Source organism: Polistes dominula, unplaced genomic scaffold, assembly GCF_049000335.1.
Source record: "Polistes dominula isolate Pdom_NZ unplaced genomic scaffold, Pdom_raw_medaka contig_77, whole genome shotgun sequence".
NCBI lineage: Eukaryota > Metazoa > Arthropoda > Insecta > Hymenoptera > Vespidae > Polistes > Polistes dominula.
In genome coordinates this window covers 10,161,494-10,178,483 of record NW_028301152.1, presented here as the reverse complement: position 1 = coordinate 10,178,483, position 16,990 = coordinate 10,161,494, and the positions used below count along the sequence as shown (strand labels likewise).

The window sequence follows — 16,990 nt, the reverse complement described above, 5'->3', positions numbered from 1 at the left end:
GGAGTGAAGAGAGAAAAAGAAGAGTGGTGAGATTTGGATTAAGGAATGAGATGAGGGAAGGGAGATACTGGGACAAGGAGGAGAAGAAAAATGTAGGGTGTGTGGTTGGGAGAGAGAGACATGGGAGCATGTGTTGGAGGGCTGCAGTAGAGCAGTTGAGGAGGAGGACGGGAGAGGAGTGGAAAAGGGAATCAAAGAAATTTTGGATGAGAGTGGAATGGGGGAGGAGTGGATGAATAGGATTGGGAGTATGAGAGAGAAGAAGGAGAGAAAAGGAGGGGAATAAGGGAGGAAGAAGTGGAGGTTTGGAACAGGTAAAGGGGAAGGGAGGAAGGAGAAGTGAGGGAGAGGGTAGTGTTAAGATAGGTTAAGGAGATAATTGTTGAAGTAGTGTAACCCTTCGGGGACGCAGTAAATATATTATCCATCCATCCATCCATCCATCCATCCATCCATCCATCCATCCATCCATCCATCCATCCATCCATCCATCCATCCATCCATCCATCCATCCATCCATCCATCCATCCATCCATCCATCCATCCATCCATCCATCCATCCATCCATCCATCCATCCATCCATCCATCCATCCATCCATCCATCCATCCATCCATCCATCCATCCATCCATCCATCCATCCATCCATCCATCCATCCATCCATCCATCCATCCATCCATCCATCCATCCATCCATCCATCCATCCATCCATCCATCCATCCATCCATCCATCCATCCATCCATCCATCCATCCATCCATCCATCCATCCATCCATCCATCCATCCATCCATCCATCCATCCATCCATCCATCCATCCATCCATCCATCCATCCATCCATCCATCCATCCATCCATCCATCCATCCATCCATCCATCCATCCATCCATCCATCCATCCATCCATCCATCCATCCATCCATCCATCCATCCATCCATCCATCCATCCATCCATCCATCCATCCATCCATCCATCCATCCATCCATCCATCCATCCATCCATCCATCCATCCATCCATCCATCCATCCATCCATCCATCCATCCATCCATCCATCCATCCATCCATCCATCCATCCATCCATCCATCCATCCATCCATCCATCCATCCATCCATCCATCCATCCATCCATCCATCCATCCATCCATCCATCCATCCATCCATCCATCCATCCATCCATCCATCCATCCATCCATCCATCCATCCATCCATCCATCCATCCATCCATCCATCCATCCATCCATCCATCCATCCATCCATCCATCCATCCATCCATCCATCCATCCATCCATCCATCCATCCATCCATCCATCCATCCATCCATCCATCCATCCATCCATCCATCCATCCATCCATCCATCCATCCATCCATCCATCCATCCATCCATCCATCCATCCATCCATCCATCCATCCATCCATCCATCCATCCATCCATCCATCCATCCATCCATCCATCCATCCATCCATCCATCCATCCATCCATCCATCCATCCATCCATCCATCCATCCATCCATCCATCCATCCATCCATCCATCCATCCATCCATCCATCCATCCATCCATCCATCCATCCATCCATCCATCCATCCATCCATCCATCCATCCATCCATCCATCCATCCATCCATCCATCCATCCATCCATCCATCCATCCATCCATCCATCCATCCATCCATCCATCCATCCATCCATCCATCCATCCATCCATCCATCCATCCATCCATCCATCCATCCATCCATCCATCCATCCATCCATCCATCCATCCATCCATCCATCCATCCATCCATCCATCCATCCATCCATCCATCCATCCATCCATCCATCCATCCATCCATCCATCCATCCATCCATCCATCCATCCATCCATCCATCCATCCATCCATCCATCCATCCATCCATCCATCCATCCATCCATCCATCCATCCATCCATCCATCCATCCATCCATCCATCCATCCATCCATCCATCCATCCATCCATCCATCCATCCATCCATCCATCCATCCATCCATCCATCCATCCATCCATCCATCCATCCATCCATCCATCCATCCATCCATCCATCCATCCATCCATCCATCCATCCATCCATCCATCCATCCATCCATCCATCCATCCATCCATCCATCCATCCATCCATCCATCCATCCATCCATCCATCCATCCATCCATCCATCCATCCATCCATCCATCCATCCATCCATCCATCCATCCATCCATCCATCCATCCATCCATCCATCCATCCATCCATCCATCCATCCATCCATCCATCCATCCATCCATCCATCCATCCATCCATCCATCCATCCATCCATCCATCCATCCATCCATCCATCCATCCATCCATCCATCCATCCATCCATCCATCCATCCATCCATCCATCCATCCATCCATCCATCCATCCATCCATCCATCCATCCATCCATCCATCCATCCATCCATCCATCCATCCATCCATCCATCCATCCATCCATCCATCCATCCATCCATCCATCCATCCATCCATCCATCCATCCATCCATCCATCCATCCATCCATCCATCCATCCATCCATCCATCCATCCATCCATCCATCCATCCATCCATCCATCCATCCATCCATCCATCCATCCATCCATCCATCCATCCATCCATCCATCCATCCATCCATCCATCCATCCATCCATCCATCCATCCATCCATCCATCCATCCATCCATCCATCTTTATATGAAACAGAGAATTGTTATAGGTATTACCTCTTCAAAATCCATAATATGTTATTGTTAAGGTATGGCTGATAAATAATGAGACAGAGTTAAGATAGAAAAAGTAAGACGTGATTTATTGTAAGATACAGTGAAAGAAGAATATATTGATCAACTAGCCCAGAGCTAGACCGGATACAGACAGAGCGAGGGCGTACCAGCTCCCTGTACAAAGGGACTGTACGGCCCGTAGGAAAAGTAGGGGTAAAGAGAAGGGGAAGCAGAGTGAGAAGACATAACATCTTATATGTACGCTATTCTTAACAATATTTTTTTTTAGATTATAGCAGATAACATAATTTAAACATAATTACCTTTAGGCATTGAAATAGATGGAGATTCTGGAAAATCCTCAGGTATAATATATTCTGATTGAAACTGTTCTAATTTTGGAACTTTATTAGTTTCTGTTTTGTCTGTCAGTTCAAGACGAACAAATGTTGCACGTGTTAATGAGCGTCTGGTCCGCTTACTCTGTCGTTCTTGTTTTCGTGCTCTAGTTATGTTTTGTTTTCTTGCCGCTCTTGATCTCGCGTTATTTTGTCGCAGACGTTCGTCACGTTGTTCTTGGGATCAGTGAAGTCAGATCGCGGCAGAGATCGCAGAGACTTCAGTTCGTCTGATCGACACAGGGGCGTAAAATTATCGTACACACCAGAAAATTATCGTACGCACAGGAAAAATTTTGAATTTGTTGAATTTGTCAGATTAGATTTTCAAAATCTGAAAAAATTGTCCAAGTTCCAACTTTTTCAGAGTTGATGACCTTTTTTTTTTTTACTCTACAAACGGTAACAGTTTTTTTTTTTAGTCTTCAAGTTTAAAAAAGCTGTGGTAAATACGGCGTACGTCAGGGAGAAAGACCAGATCGTACAGTGGTGGTTCTTTCTTCTTCAAGCTTCTCGAGATATCGAATCAAAATCGCAAGTTGAACTTGAACCCCTTTACCGTTCTAACTTACCCATTTGCAAAATTTGATGAGTAAAAAAAAAGGTCATCAAGTTTTCGAAATTCCAAATTGGACAGTGATAATTACCGTAAAATCGAAAATTATCGTACAGGGAATTTTGGAATTTTGAATTTTGGATCGTACAAGGCTTCAAATTATGTGACGCGTACGATAATTATCGTACGAATGGGATCACTGGCTGCAACGAGCTCTTGAAGACATGAAGACGGTAGACCGAAACAGACGAGGATGGGCAACCGAGTACCGCCGACTTGTGCGGTGGCGAGATTAGTTTTGTTTATTATTGTCCTCCCGATAACTGCAGCCGGGTTTGCAGTTAGCCGCCCGATCACGATACTGTTTGTGATGGTGGCACCACCGGTGCGATGTAGGGAGAGCTCTCACCGTCGGTAGAGGTCTCGCCGAAGGTAAGGGTCTCGACGAAGGTGGACGTGAAGATCTCGCCGAAGGTGGAGGCGGCGCGATCGAAAGGCGTCGCGGAGGCGACGATGAACAAGATATTCCGACCCGACTAAATGCAGCCAGGATCTCCTGCTGCTAATCTATTGAGCGATTGATCGCCACCGTTAATCCTGACAGCTTGGCGCGCACGGCACGGTTTATGTTAAAAAAGAGAATAGAAAGTAATCCACAATTTCATCTACCCTTAATGTAAGATTCAAATATGCGCGCCCAAAGAATAATGATGACTAATAGGTTAGGACAAAAGAGGGATATGAAGCGTATCCGAGATATAGTTTTTAGTCGAAAAAGATCAATCGATGAGCGCAGACGTATTGAGAGAAAGTTCCATTATTAACACATTGCGATCGGGAAACGAGATTTCTCGTTTTTAAAAAAATTACGTAGACATCGGGAAACGAGATTTCTCGTTTTTAAAAAAATTACGTTGACATCGGGAAACGAGATGTCTCGCTTTTAAAAAAATTACGTACGTCGTTTGTGCACTTTGCTGATAATTTACGTTATAGTAAATATATTTATTTACATTTACCCGATTTATAGACAAGTTTGAGCAAAAATCGCCCGATGGCAATGTGTTAAGTATAAATATTATATCATTTGTAGAGTAAAAATAAAGTAATATTGAAGCATTGTATTTAATATAATATAATATAAAAACCTTGCCGAACCTGTTGCAATTTTCCTTAATTTAAAAGGGAGAAATTAACAGTTTAGTACCAGCGGCCGGCGACGAGCCGGAGGGTGCCTGCCGAACGACGCAAATGTCGCGCGGCGCGTGCTCCATAAGGCTATCTGCCGTTGGCAAGACTCCTTGTTACCTCTCCGCGAAGCAAAGGAGGCGAAGGAGCTGTGTGATATGGGGGGGGGGAAGCAAGTCAAGCCACCGAACCCGGATAACGTCATCGCCGACGCTACTACCGGCAAGGTGGCGCATCCGCCGAAGAAGTTGAGACGGCGTGCGATCCCCCATCGACAACCCCGAGAACAAACTGTGAAGGCGCTGGGCCACTGTATCGCAGAATCTCGCCAACAGTTGCTTCCGAAGATGCTCGTACTTGTCAAGCTGCGGAGGGCGCTGCAGTACGTCGAGCATCTCTTCCAAGGTCTCAAAATCCAAGGACGAAATCACCGCGTGGTAACGATCAGTGTCCGAAATGATGTCGTTTGTGTGGAATAACGATTTCATCTGCAGGAACCAAATCTCCGGGCTTCGACGCGAGAAGCGCGGCCAGGGATAGACAACGTGACGCCGAGCGTCGAGGGTAGCGGCGGCAGAAGGAACCGCAAATACGGGGGCGGGTGAGCCCGAGTGTGCTTGAACTGTCCCCTCCGAGACAGAGGCTCCGATCGGCGTTGCGGCCGAACTAGGAGCCGGAATTTGAAAAGGAGATTGAATTATTTATTGATAATTGTATTAAATTTCATTAAAAAAATTATTTGATAGTTGATGTTAGTACTTAACCTTTCTATTTTTAACATTAAAAGATAGATTAAACTGCAAAATACTATTCAGTGATTGATTTATTAACACGGATAACATCTCTCTATTTGGAACGTTTCAGTAATAATTTGGTAAGTAATGATTTAATATTACTGTGAAAAATAGATAATCTGTTTAAATTATAAAAATACTGGATTTGTTTAGTAATATATATTAAATATATTGAATAACATATTAAAAATAAAAGCTCAATAACTCTTATTTTTATTTTAAAACAGATGAAAAGTATGCCAGTAAAAAAGGAAGACAACAACAAAAGATCAGCCGTTGCTAAAAGCAAAATAGTATTATATTCTTATTTTGAAACATTAATTATTTATGTTTATGTTATATAAATATGTAAATTAATTGTAAATTTAAAGATAATAATTGTATCTTTTTTAGAAGTATGAAAGTGGAATAAAATCTGTTGACGAAGAGACCATTATGTCTTTGCTTGCTGAAAATCGCTCTATCAGGGCTCAAATAGAGAGAATGAATGCAATTTTAAGAGAATATAAATCGTATTCGGCAGCTTCAGAATATTTAAGCAAATACAATGTTTCATAATCATGAACTTAAAATTAAACATGGTAAAAATTGTATATATTTAAAAAAAGTAATGAACTGCACATAACATAAGTGTGTAGTTAGAATTGTACATTTGAAATAAAATAAATTTGTATCATTTATATGAATATATCTATATTTATTTATTCATTTGTTCCGTTGTAAAAATATAAAATTATAAATAATAAAATTAACATCATTATTAACAATGCACAATATATGTGCAGCAAATGCATAAATTAAATGTTTAAAATTCTTCATTTCATAGTCGCAGATCCATACACTTTGGTATGACTTTTGCAGTTCTCATAATAATTTTTCACGCAATACTAACGAACATTGAAAAAATGTTTAATTATTTTGTACTTAACACAGCAACAATTTGGAAAATCAATGTTGATTTCTCAAATAATACTTTTAGTAAATCAAATGTATTTTTCAATATGTTTTCAGACAGAAATCACTAGTTATCTACGACTGTTACACGATTTCAATAAAATTTCTTCTTCATTCATTCACAAATAATTTAAAAAATTACAAAAAATAACGATAAAACCTACAGACTAACACTCACTACATACGTTTTTTTAAAACTTCCGCTCACTCGAGGAGCAAAAATGGCGGATGAGAGTACTCAACTCTATAGTGCTCTAACGAAGTCGAGAAAGTCCGCCATCTTGCGAACATCTACACCGTTCAGTCGAGACAGTACCACAAAGGATTTGGAAGCGAGATAAGTAGATACAATTATCCGTGTGTACGCCAATACATACACACCCTTGATTATTAATACATATCTCAAGAGAAATTGCGTCTTCGATCCTCGTAGAAGTTCGCAATTTCTTATATATCTACTCATTGTGCTCATCTTCTCTGTAAAATTCGCATCTGAATATCGAAACAGACTCATAGAACTTAATTTCTAAATTTGAACGAATACATAATATATAACCGAACGTTATTCTCCATTTCGGAAATCGCTTTATCCTCGTACAAAGAACGATAACATTTTCGACGGCTCCACCGTCACGCCGCATTCCTTTATTTTAACGGTCAACTAGAAGACGACGCTGTGACGTTATAATCATATACCCCTCCATCGGTCTGGCACTAGCGATAAACGTATATCCCCTCCAACGATCTATATAGTCTAAGAGCTGGCTACATAAAAATGCATTTATCTGGTATACGATTCATTTCTATTGAAAAATGTACCTTTGGTATAGCTGAACATAAATCTGCAAGTCTGCCATCGCAAAACTGGGGCCTAAAGTAGGGGGTATGATTGAAAACGTGAAATTTAGGTGTGAAAAAAATCATAAGGTAGACGGATTCTAATTATGGAAAAAGCTTGTATTTATATTAAGGAATCGCGAAAAAATATTGGCAGACAGTTTGCTAGGGGTTAAAGTGCCGCCAGAACGCGCCAAAGGGGAGTAAAAATTAATTTAAAAAAAATCACGAGGTACATGAACAAAAACTGTTTTATTTTATTATTTAAACATTAAGAAAACAATTTCCTAAATGGCAGACAAAAATTTTGGGGCTAAAGCCTTGGCAGACGGCTTGAAAAAGCGCGCTATAATAGCCCACATAACATAAAAACTTTCTAAAAACTTTCTAAAACATTTCTTGAAAAGCTTTAAATCTTTCAAAAAGGTTTCTAAATAAATCTTTCTACAAGGTGAAAATGTCTGCGTTAAGAGACTTGCAAAAGATTACTCTATCAGTAAAATATTTTCTTAATAACCCCCCCCCCCCCCGCTTTAGGCCCCAGTTTTGCGATGGTAGACTTGCAGATTTATGTTCAGCTATACCAAAGGTACCTTTTTCAAAAGAAATGAATCGTTTACCAGATAAATGCATTTTTATGTAGCCAGCTCTCCGTCTAATAGCCTCAGGGCCGTACCGCGTGATCGAGAACCCAACGCACCGCAATTCATTCGTACAAAAGAGATTTTTATATTTACCACAAATCGATTTGAGTAGCTTTCGAGGAGAAGAATAATTATTATCAATCCATAATGGCATCACTAAAACAACTCAATCACGAGCGGGAGATTTTAGAATTGCGATTAACACTCGTCGAAAATATAGTAAAAGAAGGAAATATGAACACGCAGGAATTAAGAAAACGTTACGAATGACTCACGAAGCTCGTAGATGGCTACGAAGAAATGTATCGAAAGTGTGTTAATGCAAACACCGAAGCGGGAGGAATCGACGGTTTAGAGCAAATTATAGAAAGGTACCTCACGATCGGGAACAATATTGATGTAGGCAATACGACCGCAGTTAATAATGCTAACAACTCTAACGGAGACAACGATAATACACAGACTAGCGATCAGCCAATACGATAACGCCGTATCGAAGTCCCGAAATTCGACGGAGACATCGGAAAGTGGATCCAATTCAAGGAGAATTTCTTAACGCTGGTGGACGCGCACACCGACATGTCACATTTAGAAAAACATATATACCTCTGAGAGACTCTTACCGGTAGGGCGCTTCAGACGGTCGCGACATACCCACCGACCGGGCAGAATTATAAGAACGCGTAGGAAAATTTATTAAAAACTTTCGACCGGCGACGCATACTCCTGGCACGGGCCATCGACACATTCATAGACACTCCACGGCCAAAAAACATGTCAATAGAAGAGATGACACGGCTTGCGAGTGATTTGCGGGCCCATGCAGATACTATTTCTTTTTTCCATACACCATACGCACTGATGGTCCACCTTGGCGAACGCATCCTACCCCGCGACCTTCGACAAGAATGGGACAAACAGTTAGATACGGATAACTATCTGACTATGAATCAGCTTTGCGACTTTTTAAACGAGTACACACTCCGTAGCGTTGCGTCGCCGAATGTTCCATCGATATCGAGAGACGAACCCCACGCGAAACGCAGACATACTGAGACGATGACTTTACGACCGCGAAAGCGACGGGACACACCTACAATTTAAAAAAAAATATAATCGTGATTTTTTCGTTTCTCACTCAACCTTAAACCTTTTATAGGTTAATCAATAAGATTAAGTGTTAACTAGACTTTGTCGTTGCATTTGCATACAAGCGAAATCAAAGCAAGGTAAGTTTTTTTTTTTTTTTTATATAAACAATTTTAATCTCTAAAGAGAGATTATTTTGTGTAGTTTATTGAAAAAAGAAGATATACAAATACATTACTTTATAATCGCATGCCTACAAGTTAAGATTACAGTCTTCGAGGTAATTACAGAAACTATTACAAATATACCTTGTAGGAGAATGGAGCAAAACAAAAGATGCTAGAGGTTGGGCTAGTTTAACTTTGTGAAGCCTCTTTTTAAACTTTTTTCGTTGTTCCTCATACAGAGGACACTGCCAAAGTATGTGGTCAAGAGTTTGTTGTTGGTAACCACAATTACAAGACGGATCATTAGTGACATTGATTTTTATTATCGATGCATTTAAACTATAATGGCCAGATCTACATCTGTTAATTGTAGCTATAAATTTACGTGGTAGTTTTTTATTTTTGAACCAAAGTTTAGCTTTAGTGTTATGATACTTTTGGAAGAATTCAAAACCTTTTGTACGTCCTTCTTCAATAATTATGTTATTAGTGGCCGTAAAAGCTTTTTTTTTTGCTAGTTCTTTGAAGTCAGTATACGGAATTTTAACATGAGTTGAGAAGGGTTTTCCAGATACTAATTTAGCTTTAGCATCAGCTTCTTCATTACCTTTGATACCTATATGGGACGGTACCCAGACAAGCTTAATTTTACAATTTTCATTGCGCTTTTTGTTTGATGCAAGGATTTTCTTTTTGATTTCGTATATATAAGGGTTTGTATGTACACTATTTTTACAATTTTTTAATGAAACTAAAGTGCTTAAAGAATCAGTAAAAATTAAAAAGTTACAGTGTGGACGATTCAAAGTAATGTCGATTGCATTCGATAAGGCTATGCATTCAGCAGTAAATATTGAAGCATGTTTGTTGGAGCTAGTCAGAATACTTATATTTAATTTCGGACAGATGCAAGCGCTACCAACAGAGTTAGAATTTTCTGATTTACTCCCATCAGTATATATTGCATACGTATTTCTATCTTTAGTAAGTTCGTCCACCAGCAAGTTAGGATCATTAGAACTTTTTAATTTTTTACCAAATTCGAAATCGATATTTATATCACCTATTATTATATCATATGCATGCTTGTAACAGGTATAGTAATCGCTTTTGAATATAAGAGAGTCTACTTGATTGATATTTTTTATGCAATTCACAAAAATACGTTTATTATTTACAAACAAATGTTCCTTACATTCTATCTGTTTTTTAAAATCAAAAACATTTTCATATATGTTTAAACTAGTATTTGAGGCAATCTTGTACAAGTAACTATTGCATAAATATATAGTACGTTCTTGTATAAAGGTTAGTTTTGATTCGGAGATAAGAATATTAGTTGGGGTGCTGATTCTGTATCCTAAGGCTAGTCTTATAGCCATATATTGTAATTTTTCTAGTTTCTCTATTTGAGTTTTTTGTATGGGAAAGTAGACAAAGCTAGCGTAATCAATGATTGATCGTACAAAACTTTTATACATAATAATTAGAGTTTCAGGATCTGCACCCCATTTAGTACCTCGCAAGAATTTAATGATATTTATTGCTTTTGTGCATTTGTTCAATACTTTATTTACATGTTCTTTAAATGTTAATTTATAGTCAAATAAAACTCCAAGAAATCGTGCGTGGTTACTAGATTTTATGATCGTATTGTTAATATTTATTTTAGTTTCGCCAGGCTTAATGTTGCGATTGTTAAAATGTATAAAAATTGTTTTTGACTCGTTTAAAGAGAGCCCCAGTTCACAAAGATTTTCGAACATTTGTTTTAACGCTTTTTCAAGCAGTCTTTTACTTGTTTCAAAAGAACCTCTATTGCAGTAAAGTGCAATGTCATCTGCAAATTGTGATATCTTTACACTTTTTGGAATCCTATCAATAACGTTAGAAACATATATACAGTATAGTAGGGGACTAAGCACACCACCTTGAGGCACTCCTTTATAAACTTTTCTAGCTTTATTACCTGTTTTATCAGTGTATATTGATCTTTCGAATGTAATAAATTTTATAAATTTAGTCAATTCTTGTGGACAGCCTATTTGTGTGATTTTAAGTAATAGAATTTCAATGTTGACATTGTCAAATACTCCACTGACATCAAGAAAAGCAGCTAAAATGTCTTTTTTGTTAATAAATGATTCTTCTACCTGAAGGGCTAGACTTAATAGATTATCTGATGTTGATTGCCCTTTTCTAAATCCGATTTGGCTTTTTGGAAGAATTTTTTTTTCTCAACCCACCATTGCAAACGATTTTTTATTAACGTTTCAAAGAGTTTACATAGACACTGCGTTAAACTTATTGGTCTCATGCTCGTACCATCTGGTTTTTTGACAAAATGTACATATACGTCTGTCCAAGAAACAGGGTAGTTATTAGTACTATACATTTCATTGAATATGTCTAATAGGATAAGTTTATATTTAACAGGTAGTTTTTTTAGCACTTCGTAGTCTATTCCATCCATACCCGGACTAGAATGTATGTTTCTACTATCTAAGGCAATATTAAATTCTGAGAAATTAAATGATTTACTAAGCATTTCATTCTTTTCACAATTTGGTAAAAAATTAGGATCAGTATGGCACCAAGATGGACTAATTTTATTTAAGGCTGTGCCTAATAAACAATCATCGGTTTGATGGTTTTCTGTTGTGTGACAAGGCCTTATTCTTGTGTATTTATTTTTCATTATTTTACAAGTATTCCAAACGTAGCTTTGACTAGTATGTATATTGATTTTTTCTGCAAATTTTTTATAATTTTCTCTACGTTTTGTTTTGAATAAACGTCTTACAATAGCACAGTTCTTTTTATAATCTATAAGATCATTCATACTTTTGGAAAACCGCCATTTTTTAAAAGAAGCTTTTCTGAGTCTTAAGGCTTTTTCACACTCTGGATCCCACCAAGAAACAGGATTTCTGTGTATATTATTATTGACAAGTTTTTTCTCTGGAGTGCTTTTTTGAAGTGCATTAACTATTAAATCAGTGAGAATTGAATATTTTGAGCTTGCATTAGAGCTTTCATACTCTACAGTAAATAACTTTACATAATTTAATTCCAATACTTCTAGAAATAGGGTCCAATTAGTTTTCATAGATTTAAGTCTGAAACTTCTTTTATTATAAACCGATTTTTGAATATTTACGTCTATATTAACAGGAAAGTGATCGGAGCCACAAGTTTCATCTTTGACCTGTACATGTAATTTATCAGCTAGATTAATACTAGAAAAAATGAGGTCTAAATTGGATGTATAGTTAATTGGTTCGCGAATGTATGTTATAGTATCTGTATTGTGTAATAAAAGATTAGATTTATTAATACTTTCTAGTAAATTTTCACCATTAGAATCATTTTTTGGACAATTCCAGATTGTATGGTGTGAATTAAAATCTCCCGCGAAGAGAGTAAATTTAGTATTATCTATATTATTAATAACCGTATCCCACTGTGACTCAGATAAGATTCCACCTGGGGCTCTATAACACGCAAATATATCAATGGCAGGTTTAACATTTTGAATACTTATTCCCATTAATTCAACACTTATGTCCGGCACTCTTAAATTTTTAATTTCATAGCATATCAGGTTTTTGCGTACTAAAATTAGAATACCTCCTCCTCTTGAATGTAGCCTATTTTTTTGGAATGTTCTAAATCCAGGAAATTCGATGTTTTTGGTGAGCCATGTTTCGACACATATTAGAATGTCTAAGTCAGTTAGCAAGTGACGTACTTCTTCTTCTTTTTCAGAAATAGAGTGACAGTTCCAGTATAGTATTTTTAAATTTTTATCACACAACTTAGCCATTTTAATAAGTATTAAAATTGTATAAGGCAGCACTTACATTCTTAAGAGTTTTTTTTAATTCTACTAAGCCTTGATTTAGCACTTCGATGTATAACGTGAGGATAAATTTTATCAATCATATCAGCTAAGCGTCTTGAGTTTTCAGTGTACTTTTTAGCTAAGTCTATAACGTCATGAACGCCATATGAAGCAGCGAAAAATTCTTCAAATTCTGTAAAGGGAATAATACATTTTTCTCTTGAATTTTCCAGTGCTAATTTTGCTGGTAAAAGTGCCTCTTGATGATTTATATTACTTTCCACATCTGACATATCTGACTGAGAGTCATTCGAATTATCATGAACTATTTTTGTTTTTTTGGACTTAGGCTTAGGTAAGCACTATTCCTCAGATGGTTTCTCTAAGAGTTTTTTAGCTGTTTCATACAATACTTGATTTTCTGTAGTTACTTCTGATACAGTAGAAGAAGGTGGCCTTTTCAATGTGTTTACAAGTTTATTTGGTTTCAAAGCGTCCGTTAAGTTATCTGCTGTTAACGTATCGTTGTTGTTATTCGTATTCAAACTTACGTCTTCAGTGTATTTATTACACGTCTTAGCTATATGGCCGCTTTGTTTACAAAGAAAACAATGTGTTGTATCTGTGCTTAAGAAAATCCAATACGTAACGTTGTCAAAGCTGATTTGAAGCGACTCTGGTAATAAACTTTCTTCTTCTTCTCTTATGTAACATTGTCGTCTAAAGGAAAGAATGTGTGCCCTGCCTGGTTTTATTAATCCTGCTCTTAAGCTATGTATGTTTGATACTGGATTGATGCCTGCATGTTTAAGTTCTTCAAGTAACACTGAATTCGGAATGACTGGATTAACGTTAGATATTACTACTCTTTTATTTTTTTCAATTAACGGTCTTACTTTTAATTTCATGTTTTTAACTTGCACAGTTTTATTTATAAGAGTATCAACTAAAGCTTCACTGGATAGAAATATACATACACGAGCGCCAGATATTTTAGAAATGTAGCGTATTTCCAGAGGATTTATAATATTCTCTAAACCATCAATATAATCATCATTAGAAAAACCTTCGATTGAGTCAAGTATTATTGCTTGTTCTTTCTTTGGACTGGTGTATTGAGAGGTAACATTGGCGTATGATGCTGTATTTTTTTGTAGTGCAGTTTTATATAATTGACCCCTGTTGTCAGAAGCCATGTTGTTGGATTGTTCTTGCATTTCAAACTGCAAAAGCAGTTTGAATGCGTTATTTATTCACTTATAAGATAGCAGTTAAATTTTACAGTGGAACTTTAAATTTATACCTTGAACCATTCACTATAATCACGATTTGTTTACACTCGCGTTCTAACTCGCGCGTGACACGTCTACTCGCTTCGGTGTCTCAAATCCGACAAAGCAAGGTAAGTTAATTAGATTGTCTAATTTTTACTTAGAAGACATTATATTTTTTAATATATCAACTAGAGTTTTTTTATTAAGCAAACCTTTCATTAAAAAGATAAATAATGTTTTATTATAAAAGCAGTATTGTTGCTCACATGTTTAATTTCTTTATTGACATTATATGGTAAACATAATACAATGAAATTAAATTTTTCTTGGTTTTGCAATTTTTAGTGCTTCATTGTGCTTTTAGTGCTTTATTCAAACTCTTCTATTAAAATGAATACATGAAAGTATTATCATATTATGTCACATAATTATATTATTTTTATATCATTATAACATGAATGAAGCGTTTTCGTCAAAATATACTTTCCAGATGCCACCAAAAAAATCCAAACTCTATAATGCGCTGAGCAAAGAGGCACGACGCAAATGTGTTAAAAGAGCTTGTGGCGTCTCGCACCAGCGCAGTGTCGACACCTCTCGGCCAACAGCGCGTAGCTGTAGCAGCGCGCGCAGGAAACGTGCTGACATCTCTTGGCCGACAGCACTAACCTACGCAAGCACCTCGTATCGCGGTTCCACAGGGGCATCCGATTGGGCCTGACCACGCCCTTTTGGCTGGCCAGAGCGGAAGAGTGACCACTGCGACCGTTGCTCTCCCCACTTCCGGATGCCTGGATCGCCGTAGCGGTACACACGCAGGAAGAAACACTTCACAGTTCACTTCTGCTTCGTCCATCGCACCGTCCGGTCGCATTCTTCTCATCGCGCTCTCGTGTACAAACTTATTCTCTGTACGTGACCACGTGGCACACCACGCCGACAAATAAAATATCGTCCTACGGGATCAAAGAAAAAAACAGAAATTTCTTTCCTCCACACGGAGTTCATTGGCCCATTCCTTGCGTCAGTGCAAACGCACCCTAACGCGCCGAGTAACCTCAGGGAAGGAAATTCCTAAATTGGTGACCCCGACGTGATCCCGAGGACCATCTTCTCAGCACCACGTGCTCTCTACACCACTGGATTCTCAGCACCACGTGCTCTCCACACCACTGGATTCTCAGCACCACGTGCTCGGCAACACCACGTGTTCTGCATCACCACGTGCTCATCAACGCCACGTGCTCTCCAGCGCCATCTATCTTCGCGTGAGTACCACGTTCTCCTTTACTACCGGCACCTCTTCGCCTTCAAAAGGAAAGAAAAGAGAGAAAGATGCCTATCACACGCGCCGAGGCTTCCCAGCGCGATACCGAACGCCAGAATACGGCACCGGCTGCTACGCCGACCTCCAACGTATTGACCACCGCCTGCACCTGCACCTGCGCCGAGGCTAGCCAGCCCTGCAACACCGGACGCCTACCTGGTCGCCTTCCACCCTTCACGCGTCAATACCCGGCCCTCTGGTTCGTGCAGCTAGAGGCCATCTTCGGGAGATACGGGACGCACTCGGACGACGACCGCTACTACGCCGCCGTAGCAGAGCTTGACCAGCACACAATCGGGGAGCTCCAGGATGTGCTGATGACGCCACCCGCTACCGGCAAATACGAGCAGCTTAAGAAGCACATCATCGCTCGTTTCGGCGACACCGTGGAGAAACGGCTGCAGAAGCTGTTCTCCGGCCTCACCATGGACGACCGCTCGCCGTCTCAGCTCCACCGCTACATGCGCCACCTCGCCGGCGACAGCGTCAGTGACGACGCCATCAAGGTCCGGTGGCTCGACCTCTTGCCTCCGCAAATCTCTCAGCTGCTGCGACTCCTGCAGACCATGGACCTGGACGAGCTCGCCGCCAAAGCCGACGGCGTCTGCGAGTTCGCGCCGGGCGTCTGTGCCACCCGACGGGGATGCCATCTCTCTCCGCCAGGCACCGCCCTTCTCAGGCCTCCACTCCAGCGGGATAACGGGGACGAGGAACACACGGCAATGCACGCGGTACTCGCCAACCTGACCAGCTCCAACAACCGGATGGCCGATCAACTCAACCGGATGGCCGATCAACTCAACCGGATGACCGATCAATTCCACCAGCTGACCGTCACCCTCGGCGCTCAACCACGCTCTCAATCACGCGCCCGGTCACGCGCAGCCTCGGGGAGCACCGCGCCAGCAAAATCATCCTGGTGTCGTTACCATCGGAAATTCCGGGATAAGGCTCGGAATTGCATTCCACCATGCAGCTACGAACAGGACGGGGCGTTAAACTAGTAGCGCCGCCGCACAACTTGGCGGTACACGGTGGCGCCGCTCGATCCTTCTCGGACTTCCGCCTCCACGTCCACGAGCACTCGCTCAGGCAAGCGATGCTCATCGACTGCGGCTCCGTGGTATCACTCCTGCCGCGCCGCCTGGTTTCCGGACCGCTGTCCCAGGACAGTCTCCAGCTC

The 16,990-nt window shown here is 40.1% G+C and overlaps 2 protein-coding genes across 2 annotated transcripts; both read left to right on the top strand.

The window, feature by feature from the left end:
• Positions 1 to 5,035: 5,035 nt before the first annotated feature.
• On the top strand, positions 5,036 to 6,272 carry LOC149030749 (uncharacterized). Its single transcript, XM_089178281.1, has 4 exons — positions 5,036 to 5,314; positions 5,372 to 5,751; positions 5,899 to 5,964; positions 6,065 to 6,272. Exons 1-2 carry the CDS (start codon positions 5,036 to 5,038, stop codon positions 5,480 to 5,482), a joined length of 390 nt encoding a protein of 129 aa, XP_089034407.1. The 3' UTR covers positions 5,483 to 5,751; positions 5,899 to 5,964; positions 6,065 to 6,272.
• Positions 6,273 to 15,815: 9,543 nt separating this feature from the next.
• On the top strand, positions 15,816 to 16,811 carry LOC149030748 (uncharacterized). Its single transcript, XM_089178280.1, has one exon. The coding sequence runs from the start codon at positions 15,816 to 15,818 to the stop codon at positions 16,809 to 16,811; it is 996 nt and encodes a 331-aa protein (XP_089034406.1).
• Positions 16,812 to 16,990: the final 179 nt, after the last annotated feature.